The 22885-nt window shown below is 52.3% G+C and overlaps 1 protein-coding gene across 6 annotated transcripts; it reads left to right on the top strand.

The window, feature by feature from the left end:
• The first annotated feature begins 47 nt into the window (after positions 1–47).
• RAB3IL1 (RAB3A interacting protein like 1) lies at positions 48–22803 on the top strand. Of its 6 annotated transcripts, XM_048306715.1 has the most exons (14): positions 2530–4205; positions 4719–5726; positions 9489–9723; positions 9912–10007; positions 11426–11503; positions 12081–12296; positions 13142–13273; positions 13999–14127; positions 14216–14328; positions 14632–14655; positions 15964–16063; positions 16658–16724; positions 17079–17157; positions 21828–22803. In XM_048306715.1, the coding sequence occupies exons 2-14, from the start codon at positions 5584–5586 to the stop codon at positions 21964–21966; spliced, it is 1551 nt and encodes a 516-aa protein (XP_048162672.1). In that variant the 5' UTR covers positions 2530–4205; positions 4719–5583; the 3' UTR covers positions 21967–22803. The 6 variants fall into 6 exon arrangements, with proteins under 6 accessions (XP_048162678.1, XP_048162672.1, XP_048162673.1 ...); XM_048306721.1 differs by lacking the exons at positions 2530–4205; positions 4719–5726 and adding an exon at positions 48–127; XM_048306719.1 differs by lacking the exons at positions 2530–4205; positions 4719–5726 and adding an exon at positions 6546–6934.
• The last annotated feature ends 82 nt before the right edge of the window (positions 22804–22885 follow it).

Genomic DNA, 22885 nt, shown 5'->3' with positions numbered 1-22885 from the left:
CTCCTGTGCAGGCACATGACAAGCAGGGCTTGGAGCTTGAGCAGGAGGAGGACACAGGGACGTCCCAAGTGTCCCACCAAGCAAGATGGAAAGGGAAGAGAAAGAATGAGCTGAGATCAAAAGCCAGGTAAGAAGAAGGCAGCAGCACACAGAGCCAGGAGGAAATCAATGGCAGGCAATTAATTTGATGAATTTGCCATCTTTTCCCTGTCCTTAAGCTGGTTATAGTGACTGAGGATGTATTTTCTGGTGAATCCCTTTGTTTTTAGTGTTTGATTGTCAGCATTCAAGTGGGGCTGGTTGGTTGGAGGGGACAGAGCCCAGGTGCCACCCCCTTCCACAAAACACTTGTGTAAGATTAATCTCAGGGTCACAAACTCCAAAGTTTATGCTTATCCCAGTAATTTTCTTAATATAGTTTTTGTTCCAAGTGTGTTTCTGTAAACCTACTTGCTGGGAAGCATCTTCCTGGAATACTGCTGGGAAAAAATCTCAAACAAATCCAACCCAAAGGAAAGGAAAAACCCCAGAAAGATTTCTTGGGAGTGATCCAGATAAAGGCATCCCAGCAAGGATAGCTGTCTGCACTTTGCTGGTCCTAGTCCTGCAGGCAGAGCAGCCTTCCCTGTTGGAGATCTGTGGGATGGAGTTTGGCCAGGCTCACAGGGCCCAGATTCCAGCAGCTCCACCTCCCCTCTCCTTCAACCATATGTTGCACAATAAATCACAGTGGATGCAAAATAGGCGTTGAGGCTCCTGAAATGCTCCCCAGAGATGCAGCATCCCCATTTTACTTCTAGTCTAACTTGCAAAAATAATTCTTTATAATCAATTAATAATCAGACTCATATTTATATAAACCTGAATTTGTACCAAAAAAAAAAAATAACCGAACAAACAACAAGACACCAGTGTTAGCTGTGCCAGGCAGGTTGGTGAATGATTCCTTGGGGTAGAAATAATTATCCAAGGTGAAACTATTGGTATTTCTGAATCCTAACATGTCAGCAGGCATTGCTATTTAACAGAGGTAATAATGTTAATGATTATGGGGCCTTGGGCCCTTCCCTGAATGATGGGGATGAAGAAGCACTTCAAGGGACAGTTCACACCCTGCAGCAGCTGAAGGCAGGTAAGTTTGGGCCCATGATCCTCATTTGTTTCTCATTTAAGCATCCCAGTGAAAGATTTACACTGAGGTGAGGACACCTCAGGTCCCAGTAAGCTGCTGCTGTGAAGAAAACCAGAAAAGTCTGGATTTTTGGCTATTTCAGCCAAACAGCATCTTTGTCCTGGGTTTGGCTTTTTGGTGCTGCTCCTCCTTTGGGTTTCCTTGTCATAACTCAGGTCCCTGAGTCCCCTCTTTAGGGTGACTCAGGGACCTGAGAGGAGCAGAGCTGTCCCTGTCCCCAGCTGCACAAATGCCCGTTTCAATAAATCCTCGTGCCCATTCCATATGGATTTCTGGGCACAGGACTTGGAAGAGTGGCTTTTAACTGCCCCAGAGGTTGCACGCATGGGCTGTCCAGAAGAGAAAAGCACACCCAAAACCCCATACATTTTTGGGGCCTCTTACACAGAGCTGCCTCTTTTCTCTGCGCTTTGGGGCTCGAAAGCGCTCAGGGAGAATCCTCGTTGCGTAATTCAAATACAGATTCATTTTTTTTACCAAAGAAGGAAAACTCCAGCTCTTGTCCATGTAAATAATGGATGTCACCCACCTCTACTCTGTTCTGCTCCCGTGTGGGATATGGGGCTTTTCCCAGTGCTTTTCCCTCCAGCCCTGAATGGTTAAGGCACCTCCCTGCCCACCTGCCAGCCTGTGATGGGCTGCCCTGGGATGTCACTGGGCAGCTGGCATGTTCTGTTTGTGGCTGAGGTCCCTGGTGGGAGGTGACTCACCGGCACACCGGAGTTGGGAGGGGCAGGAAGAGCCCACCCAGGGAGCTGCTGCCTGCCACCCCCTGCTCATCCCTCTGGACTAACCAACACACCTGGAAGTCGACTGACCTGGAATTCAGTTGTGGGAGCCCACAGCAAGCAGGATTCTGGGACATAGGTGCATCACCCACCACAAACAGACCCGAGCAGGTATCGCAGAGATGGACAACAAGCGGACAGAGCAGAGGGATGGAGCCAGAGGAGGTCACGGATAGGCAGGAAGATGGATCTCTGCAGAAGAGAGTGATCCTCCTGCTGCTGTTAGGAGGACCAGATACTCACAGTCATGGGCTCCTGAGCCGCGCTGGAGGCTGGGGACGTTTGGTCCCGCACGTGTCCCTGCTGGGTCCTTTGTGGCCCGGGCCACCGCCCGCCTCCTTGTGCCCCCTTGGCTCATGGGGGGATTGGACCTGCCCCACACGGTGTGCTAAGGAGGCTGAGACCCACTTGGGAGCTGCAGCCGGTCACTTGATGCCGTAATCCCTCCTCATTACAAAAGAGACTCTGTTGTCTTTTGCCCTGTTCCCTCCTAATCTTCTGAGTAAGCCCTGCGTGTTTATAGAGGCAGCCGGAGGAGGGGGAGGCAGGGCTGGCTGCTCCGCTGCTGCTAACTCCTGGCACAGCCATGGTGGCTGCCAGAAGAGAGGCATTTTTCCTCTAATTCTTTCCTGTTTGGTCCCTCTCTCCGTGTCACAATCTTACAGGAACCCCAGGAGATTATGCAGGGCTGGAATTTTCCACCAAGGCTGTAAAATGCGGCGTGCTCGGGGGCTGCCCTCTCTTCCCTAGGTCAGTGAAACACCTGGTCCATGCTCTGCCTGGCTCTCACAGGATGTTCCCCTGTCATCCCTTGCTGTCCCTGGATGAGTTTGCCACCTCTTCCAGCTGTGGTTTGCGTGCTGAGGATTTCCCCTCTGCCACTGGCTCTCTGAGACTCTTTCCATGTGTTTGCTTTCTTTTCCTCTTGCTTCTCCAGCAGTGCTCGGGGGTCGTCAGTGCCCTTTCCTGTGTGACATCCTGGGAAACACTGGTCCTTGTCTTGCCCTCAAACTTCACCAAGCCAGAGAACTCCTTCCCTCTGTCTTTCCAGGGTCCTCAGTCCCTTTTCTGCTCCCAAGCCATCCTTCCCAATTGTGACCATCCTTCCCTTCCACCACCTCCTCAATGCCTCTGGTCAGGTCTTTAGGACATTCCCCTTCCATGAGGCTCTGAATCAAAATCTTTTCTTACTGAAGTGGTCTTCCGTCGTTTAGGCAGCTGTGGGACAGTGTGGAGAGCGAGCACAGGTCTGCTCCCTGCAGGTAAGAGCAGCTGGAGACCCAGGCTCCTGTAATAACCAACTTTCTCTTGTGCTTTGTCTTTGACACTTACGTAACATCAGCAGTTGGGATCGATTTGTTCCAGCTGTAGTTTTCTTCTTCCTGTGGTTGATCCTAGACAAGGGGAGGGGGTTGTTTCACTGCTCCTTTGGAGCAGGTGCTGCCTGGCATCTGCCTGATGGGGGATTTCTGGTGCAGTCCTAGGAATTGCTGCCAGTGGCAGGGAGATCATAGCTTAAAACGTGGGATTCAGTGCTCTGTGAAGGGGGATGAGAGCAGAGGGTCCCTCTCTGAAGGGAATGTGGTCCAGTCCCAGGGATGGAATTGGTGAACAGGCAGGCTGAGACAGATCTTGAGGGTCTCAGTGCCTGAACCCTCATCCCCACACAGCAGGGAGACAAAAATGCTTCAGGTGAGACATTTGCTGGAGCTGTTGGGAGCAGTTTGGGTGCTCCTGGGGACATGGAGAAACAACCCCCAGTGTCCTGCTGTTTGTGGAGGGATGTGCTGGCATCTGGGGGCCTCTGCTGCCCTCCTCTGAGAGCAGCTCCGCTGGCAGCTCGAGTGCTCCACAGCTGCCCTTGGGACAGCAGGAAATATGTGTGGAATTTAATATTAAAGTAAATAACTGAGGGGCTACTAGCGTGGCAGTGCTGCTTTGGATCCCTTTCCACATCCCCTGTGGCCTCAGACCCAGAGGAAGAGGATGGTCTGAAAGTCTGCCTTGCTCAGCAGAGCAGGAAGCAAAGAGGTGCTGACATCCATCCTCAGCCTCAGAGCCCTGCAATAATCCTCTTTTTCTCCCTGTTAAAGATGCAGAGATTGAATTGCTGTGCTGGAGTTGAATCCCTGTTTTGAGAATGCCAAAGGGCCGCTCTCCATGCTGAGTTAGCAGCAGCTGGCTGGGAAAGGCACAGTGCCCTCCTTGCTCTCTCCCAGAGAATAGTAAGTGTTTTTAGGGACAGTGGGTCCCAAAGCTTGGTGAAATTCCTTTCCCTTCTCCAGTGTCAGTGCTGGGCTAGACACAGAGGCAGCTGGAATCAGAGGCAGCTCTCCAAATTACATTCTTCCTTGGAATCTGATGTAACTTTTTAAAAAAATTGAAGTGGGAAGTGCCTGGGGAGATGCTGTTTTTCATGGACAGGATTTACTCAGAAGTTTGAGCTGGCCAGAAATGTTTGAAGAGGATGCAGTGACCCTGCAGTGCTTTTGTGAGGACCCTCAGGCTCGTTGCCCTTATGCTGCAGAATTCCTCACTAATTCTGTGCCATCCTGGGCTGCCCTGGGAGCTGGGGGTGCCTGTCCCTATGCCAAGCTCTATCTGCCCCTTTGCATTTGCTTTTAGGGGCTTGGATGGTGACAAATTTCTCACCTTCCCTCTGATGTTGCACAATTCAGTGTGTACAGCACGGAAATGAGGGAAGGGTCCTTAGTGAGGTCCCTCTTCTCTTGCCTTAGGAATTGTGGTGGGGATTAGGTGCCAAAGGGAGGATCGACCATGTTGGTGCTGGAAATCAGAGACCCCAAAGGAGCCTTGCTGCAGCCCTTGCAGCCAGCTGAGAAAACATGTGGCACAGCCGAGGAGCCAGCCAGGAGGGGGTGGATGGAGCCTGGAGTTCCAGGCCATTTGTTTTCATTCTCCTTTCCATGGCAATAACATCCGGTTTGAGTTTGCTGGGTAAGGGGTGTCAGCAGGTCAGATCCTGCTTTCCAAGATCCAAAATAATCCCTGTTCTTCCTTCCCTTCCCAGCCTGTGTCTAGCTTCCTCTTTTCTTTCTTTTCCTCTTTTCTTTCTTTTCCTCTTTTCTTTCTTTTCCGGGAAGAAGAGGGGGAGCACATGCCACTCTCTGCCTTGTGACAAGTTGCTTTTTCAAGTGGCTGGGATTCAGCATGTCCAGCACATCCCTCTCAAAGCTTCCTGTCAGCACTATCAGTTCCCATCCTTCCTGCCTTTGTTGGCTCCTGGTGGAAGCACTTCTACCTTTCTAATCTGAGGACCCTCTGTTGCTGCTCGCCAAGCCTTGGGAGTTAATAATTACAAAGACTAATCACTTCTGGTGCTGCCTTGCAGAGCTGAAGATCTTTCCCCTCCTCCCAAAAGCTCCCTGAAGATAGCAAAGGTTGCAGCCAGTGACACAAACATCCCAGACACTCCGTTCCCAGACTTCAGAGCATGGGCTTGGCCCACGCTGTCCCCGTGCATCCCGGCCATGAGGCAGGGCAGGGCTGGAGGTGACACGGACACCCAGGAGATGCTGGGACAGAGAATTGCTCCCTGTGTGATATCCAAAGCAAAATCCTGCACTGGACACAAGGATCGCCATGTCTGATTCTCCCGCCTCTGGCGTTGGGTCTGTCCCCGAGGCAGAGGATGGACAAGCTGAGAGCAAGGCAGGAGCTGCCCCTGTGTGCAAAGGCTCCAAGGGGATACAGCCGCCTGGAGAAGAGCCCAGGGCAATGGCAAGGTAGGATGTGATGGGAAATGTCCTCTGAGGGCAGGAGCAGTTTTCGGTTCAAAATTCCAGTGCTGTCAATACAGAGGTGGCAATAGGATCTGCTGTGGGACAGGGGAAACGGCAGGAGTGGTTTGCCTGTTGGGTTCCCAGCCCAGTGCTCCCCTTGAAGTTTAAAAACGCTGGAGAGCCAGCAGCCTTTTTCCCCCCAGCCAGATTTCCCCCATCCTTCCACCTTCCTGCATATTATCCCTTCTTTACATCCCCAGTTTCCCCTCTGTATTGGCTTTGTGTGGCACGGTTTTGGTGGCGGGGGTACAGGCAAGCAGAGATCCTCCTGCAGCCCATGGAGGACCCCACGCTGGAGCAGGGGGGTGCCCGAAGGAGGCTGTGACCCCACAGGGAGCCTGTGCTGGAGCAGGGTCCTGGCTGGACCTGTGGAGAGAGGAGCCCACGCTGGAGCTGCCTGTTCCTGAAGGACTGACCCTGAGAAAGGGACCAGCGCTGGGGCAGTGCATGAAGAACCCGATAGAGAAGTTCCTGGAGGGCTTCTCCCGTGGGAGGAACCCCCCGCTGGAGCAGGGGCGGAGTGTGAGGCATCCTCCTCTGGAGGAAGAAGGAGCAGCAGAGCCAGCAGCCCCCATTCCCTATCCCGCTGTCACGAAGGAGGCGGAGGAAGCCAGGAGCGATTCCGAGCCGCGGACGAAGAGCGGAGCGGAGGGACGGTTGTTGGACATTTCCTTTGAACTCCTCATTGTCCCGCGGTGAGTCGATGGGTGACAAAGCACGCTAATTCCCGGCTGCTCCAGCCTGTAGTGCCCGTGCCGGGGTGTGCAGAGTGACCCCTCCGGGCCCCCGGCGGCGCTCAGGGCGCAGCCGCGCCGGCATCACGTGGGCGGCGGGGCCGGGGCTGCTCGGGATCGGCTCCAGATCCTCCGGGAACGGATCCGGTTCTGGCTCCTCCGGGCACGGCTTCTGCTGCGGCTCCGCTTCTGGGTCCCCCGGGCACGGCGCCGCCGGCGGCTCCGGTTCTGATCCCTCCGGCCACCGCTCCTGCTCCGGCTGCGGCTTCTCCGGGCGCGTCTCTGCTTCTCGCTCCGGCTTCTCCCCCGGGCACAGCTCCCGCTCCCGGTGCGGCCGCCCCGGGCATGGGGGCGGCGGCGGGCGCGCCTCCGCCGTGAGCAGCATCAGCAGCAGCGGGACCCAGCGATGTTGCGGGGGTAGGTGCGGGTCTGGACGGGGAAGGAGTGGCGTCCGTGTGTCGGGGCTCTGGGAATCCACAGAATCCTGGAATGGTTTGAGTTGGAAGGGGTCTTGAAGTTCATCTTGTCCTGCCAAGGGCAGGGACACCTTCCACTAGACCGAGTTGCTCCAAGTCCCGTCCAACTTGGCGTGGACACTTCCAGAGATGGGGCAGCCCCAGCTTCTCTGGGAAATCCATTCCATCAGCCTCACAGGGAAGAAGCCACATGGAAGCCAAGTAAGGAGATGGAATAAGGAGGCAGCAGCATCCCCAGACACAGGACTTGGCGTTTCACTGCTGAGACAAACATAAGAAACACCAGTGTGTGTTCTGCTATAATATAACATAAAAATATAATAAACTACTGCCAGATGCTTTGCCAAACATTTGAGGGATGATGCTGAGCACCCATGGGAGGATGAGCCGCTCTGGACGGATGCTGGTCCGTGGTGGTGCAGGTCAGGGGTCCGTCCCGGTGGGGATGGAAAAGTCCGGCCCTGCTCCCAAACCTGCGGGTAAGAGTTTAACCTGGAGAGAGCCAGAGGCTGCTCGCACGGGAAACAACCCCGTCGGATCGGCGCTGCAGGAAACATGTGGGGCCCGCTGGAAAAAGTGCAGATCCTGCACATTTTTTTGCTTTTTCTACAGAAAACCAACTTTAGAAGGTTGTGGGGTGTTGGGGATTTTTTTTTTTTTTGCGTGTGGGTTTGCGTTTCTTGTGTCAGCACGTGACTCTTAGGGATATGATCCACTTTTCCTGGAAAGACAGCTACCAGTCAGCAAGAGAGGGGGAGTGTTTGTGGTGGTCCTTTGGTCTCTGGGGTTGGATTTCAGAGCCCCACCTGGACGCTGAGAAGAATCCAGCACAGCCAAGGCTTCCATAGGGATTCTGTTTGCGTGGCGTGGAGAAAGAGTGAGCTATTCCATCATAGATGATTTTCCAGGATATGTTTTTGGCATTACAGAATGTGGGTGGGACTGTTTAATTCCTTCATATCCTCCAGTTTTCTTCTGTAATGTGTGGAAATACACTGAAATATGTCTCCTGAGGCAACTTTCAGCTGAGAATTAGAGAGTCATAAAGAAACAACATCATTTTTTCTTCCTGTGTGTTAGATTAAGTGTATTTGTATCAGTAGATTGCTGAAATGTCCCTTTTCCTCGCTGCTGCTTTTATTTATTATTTTTATCCTCTGTGCTCTGGTTTCCCTGCTCCTTTCTGGTGTGATTTCTTCCGAGGGTTCAGAGAGTTCTCCATGTGTGCTTTTCCATGTGTTTTCCTGTGGTACCTGAGCTGATTTAGTTGGGAGCTGCTGCTTCCTTCCCCCTGTGGAAGGTGGCTGTGGACAGATGTTGGTCTTGGACAGCTCGGGGGGCACAGAGGAGGGGGAAATTAGAATGGAAAAGGTGATAGGACACTCTGGGACTGAGGGGATAAGCCCAGCCTGTGTGGAGTCAGAGCAAGGGGGAAGAGTGTGGCCTGGCTGGAATGCAGGGGAGGAAAACACAGAGATAGGGCAAAGGGAAGAGGAAAAAACAAACCTGAGAAAAAAGAGGTGATGGCTGCTCTGCAGGAGGAGGTGGTGGGCAAGGAGCAGTGTCCAGGAGTGTGGGAGGAGGTGCACGAAGAGAAGGGCACCAGAGCTCAGCCAGGGCTCATGAGCCAGAGATAAGCAGCAGCAGGTTAATCTGCAGGGCACTGCCTGTGTCTGGGCAGGATAGAAAACTTCCACGTGGGGAAGGCTTGGACATGCTCGCCCTGTCTTCAGATGGAGAGAGATTTCGTGGAGAGAGTTCAGTGAGGAAGAGGAGAAATGCAAACACCACGGTGACAGCACTCAAATGATGTTTTCCTCCCCTAAAGCCTCTCCAGCGTTAATTTGGGAGTTGGCAGAGCCCTACTCAGCACTGGGGTGCAGTGTCCTGGGTGACTCTTGTGGTTTCTTCTTTCTAGGATATCTCTGCTTGCTGAAATTAAAAAATAGGGCTTCCACCCAGCTTGGGGAAAATACACTGGCTTAGACAGCTCTGTGGAGGATTTCAGTGGGAAATAGGTGGGAAAGTAGGTTAAAAATAGATCGTTTCCCTCTGAAGCAGGTGCAGGGGGTAGAGAAAGGCTGGGTTGGCAGCAGAGGGGATTGGGGTCTGTATATTAGGAATGGGAAAGCTGTATTCCTTCTTTTTGCTGCTTCAGTAGAGAAGTCTGACTTTAGGTCTGCTGGGTGTGTCCTGGAATCCTAAAAAGCCATCTGCAGGATGTTTCTCTTGGAGAGCAGGTGATCCCTGGAGTAGCTGTCTTTAGTTCTCCTGCCTTATCCTGAGTTACTAAGGACACCATGTCAAAAGGGTGAAGCACTTCCATAAGGGTGCAGGGCAGAGGAGCTGGTGCAGCTGATGCTGCCCAAATTCTTCCCCATCACCCTCCCTGCCCCATTCCCAGTGCCTGTGCCTGGGGTTGGATGTGTTGTGAGTGTTGGAGGAAGGCTCTGGATCACCCCCACGCTCATTTTCCCTGTGCTGCTACTCCCCAGCCAGGTCAGTTTTGAGGAAGAGAGCCAGAATCCACCCGCTGTGGGACACTGGAAGCCCCTGATGCCATCCAAAGGTGACAAGGAAGAGCCAGAGGGTGGATGCCAGGATGCTGGAGGTGTGGATGAGCCCCAGTCCACAGAGCAGCTCAATGTGTCCCGGCTGCGCAGCTCCTCGGTGGAGATCCGGGAAAAGGGCTCTGAGTTCCTGAGAGATGAGCTGCACAAAGCACAGAAGGTAAGGCCCAGGGTTTGTGGGAACTCCCGGGGATGGCAGCATGGGTTGGAGCAGGGGGGGCTTTCCTAGAGGTGGTGACAGGAATCTCGGGTCAGGGATCATCAGGTGCCATGGTGGGGAGGAAGGGCTGTGCTTGACAGGCTGGGGCAGGGCATCAGCACTCCTATCCCTCTCCATTTCCTCAACAGGAGCTGAAGCTCAAGGACAAAGAATGTGAGAGATTGTCAAAAGTCAGGGAACAACTGGAGCAGGAACTGGAGGAGTTAACAGCCAGCCTATTTGAGGTACCACCTTCTTCCTTTTCCCATCATTTCTTAAGCTCCTTTAAGACAGGCTTTCCCTGGACTTCCAGCTATCTCCTCCCACAATTTCCTCCTCTCCCCTGTTGTGCTTTCCCACTTGGAGAAGCAGAGCTGGCCAGTGCTGCAGGTGGAGCCTTTACCTGGATTTCTTTCCCATTCTAGCAGCTGTGGGGTGGCATAAAGAGCACAGTAATGGTTGCAAAATGTGGGAATGCCTGGAGCTGGAGCCAAGCACAGATCCCTGTTCCTCTCCATGCCTGCTCTGTAGTCTGGGCAGCTGCTGTGTAATAGAGATGATTCCCTGGCTTATCCCAACCCTTGCTGGGAGTGGGAACATGCTGGATGTCCTCATCCACTCTGCTCCAATGAGTGTCCTGTTGGTTCTTGGCTTTGTTTTGGTTTGGTGGTTTGTTTTTTTTTTTTTTTTTGTAATGTGATTCTTGCCAAGCTGTATCCTGGCAAAATCCCATTCACCAGCAGCTCTAATGTCTGGATCTCTCTGGGTAGTGAGGAAAGCCAGAGCCCATCTGTGCCTCTGAAATACAGGGCTGTGAGAGCCAGGGGAGCACCCCTCTCCTGAAATTTTGGCTGCCTGAGCCCAGGCTGACCTTGGAAATGATGTAGCCAAGGGCTGTCCCCTGCCTTTGGTGCCCTTGGCCAGACGCTGCTTCCAGACTGCAGGGAGGCCCCAGCTGGGATTCATCCCGCTGCCCTCTTCCTGTGGGAGAAGCTTTTAAGCCAGTTTCCACCATTTGGCCCCCACCTGAGCTCCAGCTCCTGCTCTGTCACAGCTGTGCCTGGGGCAGTGGGGACCAGCTGCTCTGAAGGGGAAGAGGGAGCAAAGTGCAATAACAAGACAGGCGGGAGCAGTGCCCTCAGCAAGACATGGAGCAGCGAGTCTGGATCAGGATCAGAGCCACAGGCAGTAGTCAGGGTCAGGAATCAGTGCAGGGATCCCCCAGCAAGGCTGCAGTGACTGCAGGAAGCCAGGCTGAGGTGAGGCTGGAGTTGCAGAGGTGTCGAAATAGGGACAGGCACAGCTGTGGGTGGCACGGGTGGGTTCTAATGTTAAAGCAATTCCCAAGGGCAAGGAAGGGCAGGTCCTTGCTTCTGGCATTCTTCTCAGCAGCCCCTATCAGTGAGAGATGACCTTGGCCAGCTAAACTTAACTTAGGCAGCTACACTCCTGGAAAGGGGATGCACTTCAGGCTCTGGCACTGGGAGCCTTCTCCAGGAAGTTCTGAGGGAAGGCTCTGCACAGCTGGCAGAGCAAACCCCTCGGATGTGGCAGGGATGTCTGTCCCCTTGGCTGGAGCACGTGATGTGGGAGATCTGTGACCTGCCTTATTGGCTGTGTGAGCTGGGGTGCAGCAGGTGAACTAAAACTCTCTCTGGTGCAGGAAGCCCACAAGATGGTGAGAGAAGCCAACACCAAACAGGCTGCAGCAGAGAAACAGCTCAGGGAGGCCCGGGGCAAGGTGAGTGACTCTCTGTGACTTCATTTTTGGGAGTGGTGTGGTGGCCTGCCTGGCCAGAGGGCTGCTTGTTGGCTGAGGAGAGGGAAGTGCAGCTTGATCTCTCCGAGATGCTGTGGTCCTTTTCCAGCAGACACTTGAGTGAGGGGGAAAAGGCCTTGCAGACATCCTTGCAATCTCCTGCTGATCCAGCTCCCGTTTGGGAAATGGATCCACAGAGAAATAATGAGTTGTTTAATTGTCACAGTTCTGGGATGGATGGATAGAGCAGGGACCCGGGGAGTTGCAATTTCCTGACACGGCTGCACCACAAGGCTGCTCAAATGGCTCCATCTTGAGGAGAGAGAAATTCCTTTGGAGTTACTGGTTCTGAAAAGAGCCTGGGATAAAGTGTGCTGATTGAAGGGGTAGATTCCAAAACAGCTGCTGTTTAAAATTCTGGATGGTGGTGGCACTGGGAGGATGGGGAGAGGCTTTGTGGCTGGGCTTGTAGCTGATTCCCTGTGGCTTCAGTGTTTGATGGAGTGCAGCAAACTGGAGCCTGGCAGGTGCTGAGGGTGCCTCTTGCTTGTGTCCCCAGATTGACATGCTGCAGGCAGAGGTGACAGCCCTGAAGACGCTGGTGATCACATCCACGCCGTCCTCCCCGAACAGGGAGCTGCACCCTCAGCTGCAGAGCCCTTCCAAAGCTGGCTTCAGGAAGGGCCACGGGCGCAACAAAAGCACCAGCAGTGCCATGGTGTCAGCTGCCAGCCAGAACGTGGCTCCAGAGCCCGTCAGCCGGGAATGCAAAGAGGTGGGTGAGGGACATCTCTGCATCCGAGAGCTCCGGGCTTGGGCTTCCCACAGAGCTCTGTGGTCTCACTGAGCAGCTGTTTGTGCCTTGTTCCCTAAATTTGTGCTGAGGCAGGGGCTGGAGGGTTTCCTTTTGTGGGGATTTCCTCTTTGTTGGGACAGGAAGCAGCTAAGGGATCACTGAGGGGCAGATCCAGGGGCTGCTAGTGCTGTGAGTGGATATCAAGAGGTGCTGAGCAGAAGCCAGTTCCACTAGCCAGATGTGGACACAGCTGTCCTGGGAAGCAAGTAGGAGGCACTTGGTCAGGAAAAATGAAAATGAAGAAGAATGTGGTGGGGGAATATGTCTCACTAATGATTTTTTTGGGAGCTGCGGCCTATGCCATGGAGAATTGTTGAGGGAACACAAAGGCTTGTTAAAGATTTAGATCTGTCATTTCTTCATGGAGGCAACTTCCATGGGGTGCAGATCTCCTGGGATTTCAAATCTCAGCTTCCAGAGTGCCCAGTAATGTTACGTACCGAGGATGGGATGGCTTTTTGTCCCTCAGAATCCTTACTGGCCGGTGTGAGAGGTGATAAAAGTGAACCTGGCATTTGGAGAGCTGGTGCTGTATGGGAAAGATCTTAAATTGAGCCTAAAAATGGTAATTTTTGTTCCCTTTTTGCACCTCAAGCTGAAGTCTAAAGAAGTGGCTTGTGGCCCTGTGGTGCCTTGAGGACCATGCTCAGTTCCTGGAGGAGAGGACCTGAGCCTTTCTCTGTATCTCATGTTTTTTACCTCCCTCCTTGCCTGTCTCTCTAAACCTCTTCCTTCACTGTCTGTCTCTCCCTCTGCCCTCCAAGTCTGGTTTCCCTGCTCTCCTCTCCCTGCTCCTTTGCATCCTCCCTGGGAAGGCTATCCACATCACCTATGAGCCAGGCTGGCAGGCCTTGGGAGCAGATGCTTCCTCCTCCTCTTCCTCCTCCTCACGGCAGGTAACCAACCTCTGGGAATGGGTGGGGACCCACCTGCCTCTCACGCTTGCAGCCTTTCAGTTCCAGCTTCCTTTTATGCTAATCTCCATTTTTTTTTTCCTTTCATTTTGTTTTTCTCCATTTGTTTTTCCATCTTGTGGCTCTGAAGCTGTTGCTGGTCCCAGGTGAGCAGTCTCCATGGCACAGAGGGGGTGTGCTGGAATCCAGACTTTGCCAGCTGTTTTCACTCATGTTCTTTGTGTTGCTCAGCTTAGTTTTATTTTTTCCTTTCAGCAGCTTTTGTTGGGCTTGTAGGAGCTGCCCTGTCAGTCAGGTTGGTGCTTTGCCCAATGATCCATCTGGGATTTAAATGCCAGGTCCCAGAGAGTCTCCTATCGCCCCTCAGCTGCTCCCATCATTCCTGCCACGGGCTGAGCAGTGTGTTCAGCAGTTGTGTGGTGGCTTTCCTGCAGCCACAGGAGGGAGGAAAAGCCACCTGGAGGAAAATGGGATAGAGAGGTGCCTGCAGGCCTCTGGCAGATGCAGCCCAGGGTGGCTGTGTCACTCTGGCACGGAACTGCTGCTGGGTGGGAAACGAGAGATCCTTGGAGCCAGGCAGCTTCCCTCAGACACCTGAGCCTTACCAGATGCCAGAGCAGATGTTTCAAAGGTTTCCTGCATAGTAACAGGTACCTTCTGACACGATATCCCTCCCTCTTCCCTCTCCTCTTGGACACTCGCTGCAGGTGGACTCCATTTTATTTGCCGAGTTCCAGACCTGGAAGGAATCTCCAACTTTGGACAAATCCTGCTCCTTCCTGGACAGAATTTACCGAGAAGATGTAGGACCTTGTCTGGACTTCACCAAGCAGGAGGTGAGGGCTGGAGAAGCAGGAGCAGCTGGCAGCTCCGGGGCGTCACTCTTCCTGGAATTCATCCCTGTTTTCCCTTCTCTTGCTGCAGCTGTCGGAGCTGGTGCGAGTGGCTGTGGAGCAGAACACCCTCACCATCGAGCCAGTGGCTTCCCAGACTGTCCCCATGGGGAAGGTGGCAGCAGAAGAGTGTGGTGGCCCCAAGTAAGGACCATGTCTCCTCGCCTTGTCCCCTCCTTGCTGCTGGCTTGTCCCCTCTCGTGGAGTGCTGTGACAGCTTGGGGCCACCTCAGGGTCACCTCACACTAGCAGGAGTGATGTGATATTCCAAATGGAGAGGAGGGATTTAATTCAGATATTAAGTCCTTTCTTACCTTCCAAGGTGACAGCCAGGGACGTGCAGGTTTCCTCCCACTCTCCTGCAAATTATTCCCCAAACGACCCATCCTGTGTTTATCCTTTCTGGTTTCCTTTTGATTTTTTTATATTTTATTTTTGTCTTTGCAGTGGCTTCCGGTCACAAATCGTAACGTAAGTGAGATATTTATTGTTCAGCCAGTGATCGAAGATCTCTGGAGCATTAACAAGTCACTAACTCAGCCCCATGTGGCAGCTTGGAGGCTTTTGCTGAGCTGACCTAACTCTTTAACCCTGTTTAAATTCCACCCAGGCAGGATGGGAAGGAACCCATTGGCAATAAAAGACCCCAAAGGAATTTGTTCCCCTTTTTCCCAGGTGCAAAACACTGATTTTTATGGCAGTTTTGGTTAGTTTGGTTGATAGCTGTGGTTTTACACCAGGTGGTACCAATCGAGCAAGAGTCACTCTTTTCCAGGATGTTGCAATGCTCAAATATGTGGCTCCTTACAGGTATCTTGTTTACAAAGGTTTTGGTCATCCTGCACCTCCTGGGAATTTAATCTCCTTAAGTTGTGTTAATATTTGGTCAATGATTACTTCTCCTTGCAACTGGACACTTGGAACCCGTGCTTCCACTCTTGGCTAATGTTTGCCTCGAGAGCAGTGGAAAACAAGCCCAGGGACAAGCTCGGGAGCTCTCTGAAACATCAGCTCCCCTCTGCTGTCACCTCCTGTGGCTCCCCAGAGGAGATTGGTTTTGCAGTTTGGGAGTGATGTTCCTCTTCCCACTGAGTCCCTGTGGAACGTGGTGATAACTGTTGCAGTAGAAAATCCTGCTTTGTTGCTCAAAGTGGTGATGGGAATCAGCTGCCTTGCAAATAGCAGGAGAAAATGGAAGAAAATAAAGGAATGCTGCGCCCCTTGCTGCTGATTGTTTGGAAAAGGCTGTTTGCACCCTCTGAAATCTTCAAATGGGGAAGCCAAGCTCCTTCCCTGTGTGCCCAAGGAAGGGTTGGCCTGTTTTGAGTTTGTGGTATGTGCCAATCCTGCTCAAATGCTGGATTTACCTGTTTTGAGGCCAGGTTTGGTGCCCAGCCAGCATGTTTGCATCCCACCAGGAATGCTGACACACCTGAGCCTGCCCTGGAATGTGGGGGACATGTACAGAGACCAGGGGACACTGGCTGTGCTCTGCTCCAGCCTCACCTCTTTAATATTTCCTGGGGTTTCCTCAGGGGCTGTGTGCCAGGGGGAAAAAAAAGGTGCTTTCACCTAAAGTCTCCTGAACTTGCCATTTATGGAATATTTCCAGGAGCAAAAGAATATCAGCCAAGGGTTTATTTGGTTTTTTTTTCCTTCTTCATGCTGCCTGACCCAGGGGTGGCTTCTGAGCCATCACTTCCCTCTCTCCAGGTGGCTGAATTGCTGGATCTGTGCTGTGCCACTGGATTGCTGAAGTGCTTTTCCTCTTTCCTGCAGGAAGTGTGCTCTGAGCGGCCTCCCCAGGACCTGCAAGCACCGGATCATGCTGGGGGATTCTGGGAATTACTACTACATTTCCCCTTCCTGCAGGGCCAGGGTGAGTCCTTCACCTCCCCAGGGTGCCTCGACCCTCCAGAATTATTCCAGGCCCTGCAGTGGACAAGCTCCTGATGGTCAGCCCTGGGATTGAGGAAAAGCTGTGGGATTTAAGGTCGTTTCTGAGGTCGAGGTGGCTCCTGGTTGATGATTTGGGGGCGGATCCAGCTCTTCCTTCTGCTTTCAGATAACCTTCAGTGCGTTCACTTGCCACGATTTCATTCAGTACAGGGCTTTGATTGTTTGGCTTTATTGCTGTGATTTAATTCCCCTTTGTAAAACACAGTAATTTTCTGCTCTTTAGAGGCTGTTGCTGTTCCAGTCAGATCCATGCCTGGCTGTGGGAACAAACTGTTCCTTCTGTGGAGGGGAGGGAGAAGGTGGATCATTCGTTAATGTTGCTGTTGGGGCTCTTGTTCAGTGGAGGATTTTAGAAGTTAATTCTTTCCTGAGCTGCATTTTAGAGGAGCTGATCCCACAAAAAGTTGGTTTTTTGTGGACAGATTTGACTCATTTTTGTCACTTGCACCAAAGGAATGTCTCAAATCTTTGTTCCTCTTTTTTTTCCCCCCCCCTCTTTCCCTCTGTCTCTCAGATCACAGCAGTGTGCAACTTCTTCACCTACATCCGCTATATCCAGCAAGGCCTGGTGAGGCAGGATGGTAAGAGCGTGCTCCACTGGGGTGCTTTCTGTGGGAGCAACTGGGAGGAATTGGGAGGAGCTGGTTGGAGTGACAGGAGTGGGGCCAGCTGAGGCTGTCTTGGAGAAGCAGATAAATGACAAAAGAAAGGCATGAGGGGAGGAGTGGAGCATCTCTTCCTTGCTCATCACCTTCCTGGGAGCTTTGCCCTGGGGTGGAGCTGGTAAGGGTAGACCTGACAGGCCTATCCTGCTTCCCTTCCTGTGGGAATGCTGGCAGCACAGCAGAGCAGGAGCTGGTGGCCAGCTGTGCCCTCCTTACTGATTTTTTGGGTGCTTTTTTTCCCCTTCTCTCTCCCCCCATTGTGCTTTGCAGTGGAGCTGATGTACTGGGAGGTCATGCGGCTCCGGAGGGAGATGTCTCTGGCCAAACTTGGATTTTATCCCAGCGAGATGTAAGCAGAGCCCTGAGCGTGGAAGGAAACCGCTCCTGGAGGGAGGGAGGGCTTGGAGTGCAGTGCCTGTCCTGCTCCCTCCCACCTTCCCTCTGCCTGGAGCAAGGAGCAAGAGGCACAAGTTCCACCTTCAGCTGTCCCACTCCTCCAAGTGTGACTGGAATGCAGCTGCCACGCTGCCCCCGGAGCTGGGCTGGCCCTGGCTGCTCTGGGATGGCCATCCATGGACTCTGGAGTCTCCTATATGCAGTGTATATCCATTCTTTTTTAAACCTTTTGTTTTTATACGCAGCCTGCTTCGGCATAACCCGAGGCCAGGCCTGTGCAGGGTGGGAATTCTGGACCTTCCTTGTGAGCCAGTCTGTCAGGACAGATGCTGGCTGTCTGTTCCACTCATTTTTTTGGAGCAGCGGGTGCTGTCCCCGAGGTCCTGCTGACCACAGCAGCCCTGAAAATGCCAGCAGAGCACAATAATCTTGAACAGTTTGTTTCCAAGTACTTCCTTGTTCCTTTTAAAGGAGCCTGCGAGAGAAGCTTCTTGCCAGCGGAGTCACAAAGAGGGATTTGTTCCTGTTTTTAGCTGGATGTTTGGCACTGTGTCATGCAGGCTGGGGAATGGCTGGAGCTGTGCACCTGGGGCCTCCAGCAGAAGAAGGGAGCAGGGAAATTCCATAACTCCCAGCTGGCTGCAGGATGTTTCCTCCTGGACTAGGGAATGTGCCGCAGTTGCCAGAGGCAGATGCGGGACCAGTGACAGTCCCTGGTGGAAAGTTCCCCCATGATGCTCCTAGACACAAACCTCACCTACAGACATCCCTTGGAGCTGTTCCTGCCCTGGGGGAGCTTTCCCACCCTTCAGGCAGAATCCGTGTTCCCAGGTCGGGTTCTTTGTATCTCCAGAAGGAGCATGCCCAGGCTGGGCAGTCCCAAAGCCCAGAGATTCCTTCCCAGTGTTAATCAGACCTGGAGATGCCTGTCCACTAGGAATCCCAGCTTTTCCTGGGCTGCCATTCCCTGGTGAGGGGATCTGAGACCTCTTTGTGTGCACATGAGGGATGTGGCTGAGGTTCCTGCATGCCCCAAAATGTGCTGGTAGGGAGGGGTGTCACTGGAGCTGTGGGAATGTACAAGCCCGACACATCCTGAACTCAGGCCCAGCTTTGTTAAAGCCATGACAGTATTTTGTAGCCAATTTAGCCTTTTTTCAGTGACTCTGGAGTCAGCTCAGCCATCACCCACTCTGGGCTTTTCACTTCTGACTGGGTTGTCACCCTGTCCCTCTGCCACCCTCAGCAAGCTGGTGCCCATCTTCAGCTCTGGAATTCCATCCTCTCCTGAAGGATGTTACAGGAGGAACTCTATTTTCTTCCAGTGAGCTGCCTTGGTTTTGTCTAAGGGAGAGAGAAATAACACAGGGAAAGTAAAACCTTTGGTTTCCCCAGCTGCGGATTTCAGCTCAGGTGAATTCCACCCCTGGAATTTCTCCCTGCATTCCCTTCATCTCTTCCCCCTGTCCTTTCAATCTCTCCATGTCTTCCTGTGCCGTGAGCTGCTACACTGCAGAAACACTGCAGCACTGGGAATGAGATGATCTCTCTGGGCAGGAGATGTTTTGGTTTGTGGGATGTTTTTTCCCCCCTTGGTGTTACATTGAAAAGCACTTTGAGATGGAAGGAACTGGAGCAATGCCTTGTCTGAGGTTGTCTTGCATTTCAAGCGAAGCAGAGAGAACAATTTGTGAAGGAAAATGAAGTCACTCTGTTACTGGCGGGATGGTTGCACCCTGCTCTTTCATAAAGGAAAATAAACATTTGCTGTTAACCTCTACAAGCCTGGTTGGAGTTGGAGGGTTGGGGTTCAAGAGAAAATCTTGCAGGGTGGAGTTTGGGATGCTTTTATTCATCAGAGCAGGTACCTGTTCTTCCTGAGGGAAGCTGAGGCTTCTCCCGTTGTGTCTCCTTTGATTTGCTGGCTGGAAGCACTGCTCGAGTGCTGGGTAATTCAAGGATCTTCCTTCCTCTTTCCTGAGCAGTCTCCCCCTTCTCCTCTCAGCAGGCAGAGGTTTTGGGTCGCTTGGTTTCACTAAAACCACTTGTTCTTCCTGCTCAGCTCTGGACATTAACATGGAAGATCTCCTCCTCCTGTCTTGGAGATGGCAGTGGGCAGAGCTGTCTCCAGAAAGGGATTTAATTTCATTTTCAATTAAAAAGCCACACAAGAATCTGGTTGTGCAGCACTGTCAGGCAGCCACGAGAGGGCACAGGCAGCCCAGGCAGGGACTGTCCTCCCTCCCTGCCTTCCCTCCCTGCTTCCCTGGGAGAATGGAGCATCTCCAGGTCCCGCCTGCTCCTGACCATCTCCTGCAGCCTCTTGCCAGGGCAACATTCCTGCAGCTTCCCCGCGCTGCTGGCAGTGGGAATTGGGCATCTGGAGAGTGGAAAGGAAAGGAAGGATTTGGATTTCTGTAAGGGATGGTTGGGTGAGAGACTGTTTTGCTGTGTCTGGGTCTGCTGGTGTATAATGGCAGCAGGGATTGCTGCCAGAAACTTCCCTGTGACACTGGCTCCCTAAACTTCTAAGGTGTGAGAAGACATCATGTCCCCTATTCCCAGCCTTTCCCACCAGAGCTTTCCTGCTGTTTTTCCCCTCAGAAATAAACCAGAGTTTGAGCAGAGTCTCTGGGTCCTCTTGTACCTCCTACAATCTTCCTCGCACCTATTTGCCCCCACCAAAGGCCTGCCAACCTGTCCTGGGCTAAAATAAAGAGCTTCAAAGGGATAGGAGTTCAAAAATCTGCTTTTGTAGATGTGTTTGACTTGCTTGATTTTGTTTTCAGCCCTCTAAGTCCTTTTCCCCTGCTGTAAAGTGTGAGTCTGGGAGAGGAAGGGGATATTTGGATGATGGTGGAGGTTAGTGTTGTGCACAACAAGGTGCTTTTAAGCATTTGGATATTAATATTTGAGAAACTGGGATTTAGACCAGAGAGATTTGGTTGCTCCTGGAAGTTCGCTGTGTCTGCTGGCCGTGTCCTTTCCGTGCCTGTGGAATTAGTCCAAGTTTGGGCTAATTCAGGGCTGTAAATCAGGCTGTCTTTGCACCGCCGGTCAGGCTGTCCCCACATGCCCCACAGAGATGGATGGTTCCTGTTCCCAGGAACCAACAAATGAAAGATTTTATTTTTTTTTATTGTATTATTTACTCCAGGTGCAGTGAAGGAAAAGAGAGAAGAGAAGCAGCTGGCCTCGGAAAAGTCAGGAGTTTCCAAGCTTTCCCAACCCTTCCGTAGGATGAATCCATCCAAAGCAGTGAGGAGCAGTGCAGAACAGGGAGCACTGGGTCAGCCATGGGGAAATTCCAGTCGTTTCGGACACTGAGGGAAGCGTGGCCGTGCCAGGAAAAAGTCAGATGTCCTGGCACCGTTCTCAGTGTGCACATGGCACCCAGGGCTGGGGCTGGCCAGCTCTGCCAAGGCAACACGTTCCTGATAGGAGCAAATCCCTGTGGTGCCACCGGTGCTGGGAGCCAAGAGGTCGGATTTGCTGTTTATCATGTCAATATTCCCATGTTTGTGTGAGGCTCACTGGGCTGAGCTGGAAGGTTTACTTTAGCCAGGCTGAGAAGGCAGCTGGACTTTGTGCTGGTGTAACTTCCAGAGAATGTTTCACCTCCTTCGGGGGTGGATTAGGAGGGATAGGGAAGATAGAGAAAGTGAGACTCAGCCAAGCTGTGGGCTGGATGTGAGGGGAAGGTGGGAAAATGGCTTTGGAATGGCCTTAAGATGAAGGGAGGTAGATTTGGATGAGATACTGGGAAGAAATCCTTCCCTGTGGGGGCGGTGAGGCACTGGCACAGGGTGCCCAGAGAAGCTGTGGATCCCTGGAAGTGTCCAAGGCCAGGCTGGATGGGGCTTGGAGCAACCTGGGACAGTGGAAGGTGTCCCTGCCCATGGCAGGGGGTGGAATGGGATGAGCTTTTTAAGGTCCCTTCCAACCCAAACCATTGTGGGATTCTGTGACAAATCTGAGCTTCCAGTGGTGTCCTGGCTCAGGAGAGGAGATAGGACTGGCTGGAATGATGGAGCAGAGGGACAGCAGGGAAAGTTTGGGAAGGAAAAGGTACTCTTTAGCTTTTGTTTGGCTTAGTCTTGAAATGATTCCCCTGGTAGGAGAAGAAGACATCAGCTGCATGGGAAAAGCTGAGTCACTGGTACAGATCTGGTTACTTACAAGTGACTCCAGTGAAGCAAAAGCCATTTGGTGCAGGAGTAGAAGTCCCAAAACAGCTCCCCATGGGACAGTCCCAGAGAGGGGAGCTGGGAGAAGGAAGCTGAAGCTGGAGGTGTTCCCCAGGCAGCTTTGCAGTGCAAACCCCAGCAGTCAGTCCTGTGCTGCTCACAGAGCTTCCAGGGCCATCCGTGCGGGCACACGAAACATCCTGAGCTTTTAACTCTGCTGATGCTTCCAGTTTCTGCTCCCTCTTGGGTTCTGGGGCTGCAGGCTTCCCTCTGGCAGATGGGATTGGCTCAAGGGCAGCTCCCTGCCCTTAATTCCCCTGGCTCACTGTGCTAATTCTGCTCTGTTAATCACCTTAGAGTCAAGTTAAGGTGCTTCACACCAATGGACACACATGTGAGTCACAGCTCAGTGACACCTTTGCTCTTTCTGCATCAGGACCTGGACAGAGGTGACTCGTCCCTTGCTGTTGGTGACCTTTCCCTTTGTCAGGCCACCAGTGCCAGCTGGCAAAACCAGGAGGAAGGAGGGAAGCGCTAATCCAACTTTCCATCAAACTGAAGGCAGTGATAAATAATGTCTTGATGCTTCAGAGGAGCTGGAGCAGTCCCTGATGGTCCCAAGGTGCTTTTGGGTAAGGGAAGTTTTGCAACCACCCCAAAATCTTGACAGCTCTGGCAGACATTAGTCCTTAACAGGATAGGGAACCTGGGTTCCAAATCTTACTCATTTCACACTGGAATTATGTGTGTGTGGAGAAGCCCTTGTGGGCTGTGTTTGAGTGGTGCCTGATCCATCTGGGTTTGGAAAACCCAAAAAACCCACTTTGCTGTTGTCAGCAGGGGTGTCACTACTTTTTCTTCTTGGTGCTGTTTTTAAAAGTCTGGCTTTACACATTCAAGATACACAAATGACTTAAACCCTCTCTCCTACTGCAGCACATGGCACTCATCCCTGTCCCAGCACCACCACACCCAGGAGAGTCTCTTTACTAAGTATCTCAGTAGAGACTTTAAGAACTGTCCCTCTCTGTTTAAAGGAGGTTACCAAGACAGTGAAGAAAGGAAATGGCTTTTTAATCTCTGTCCTCTGTTTTGTGTGTAATTCTTTTGTGCATCAAGGAGCAGAGCAGGCTCGACATCTCTTTGCTTTTCGTTCTTTATTTTATTTTATGCAGACAGAAATGTTCCCAGGGAATGGTTTGGGTTGGAAGGGATCTCTGAAGATCATCCTGACTTGCCCAGGAGCTCCTCCTGTACCATTCAAGCCCAGACATTCTGTTACTGTGGAGCTGTTGATTTTCTGCAGGGACGTGGAAGGAGTCATGGTGCTGGAATGCTGCAGCTTCACCATTCCTTGCCCTTTAGTGCTGTTGGATTCCATTTCACTCGCATACCTTCACCAAATCAGGTGTTTAATTTGAGCACTTGGTGAGCTCCAGCACGATGGGGAGACAAGAATGAGCAAGGCACGGAGCTGGAATTGGCAGCAGCGCT

This window comes from Corvus hawaiiensis, chromosome 6 (assembly GCF_020740725.1).
Source record: "Corvus hawaiiensis isolate bCorHaw1 chromosome 6, bCorHaw1.pri.cur, whole genome shotgun sequence".
NCBI classification, from domain to species: Eukaryota; Metazoa; Chordata; class Aves; order Passeriformes; family Corvidae; genus Corvus; species Corvus hawaiiensis.
Note: the sequence above shows the minus strand (reverse complement) of the source record. Positions and strands in the feature narration are given on the sequence as shown.

Excerpts from the sequence above, each read along its gene's own strand:
- RAB3IL1 (XM_048306715.1), top strand. The coding sequence starts at position 5,584 with ATGTCTGATTCTCCCGCCTCTGGCGTTGGGTCTGTCCCCGAGGCAGAG. Across the intron at positions 9,724-9,911 it reads AGCTGCACAAAGCACAGAAG|GAGCTGAAGCTCAAGGACAA; the intron begins GTAAGGCCCAGG and ends TTTCCTCAACAG. Across the intron at positions 13,274-13,998 it reads CTTCCTCCTCCTCACGGCAG|GTGGACTCCATTTTATTTGC; the intron begins GTAACCAACCTC and ends CACTCGCTGCAG.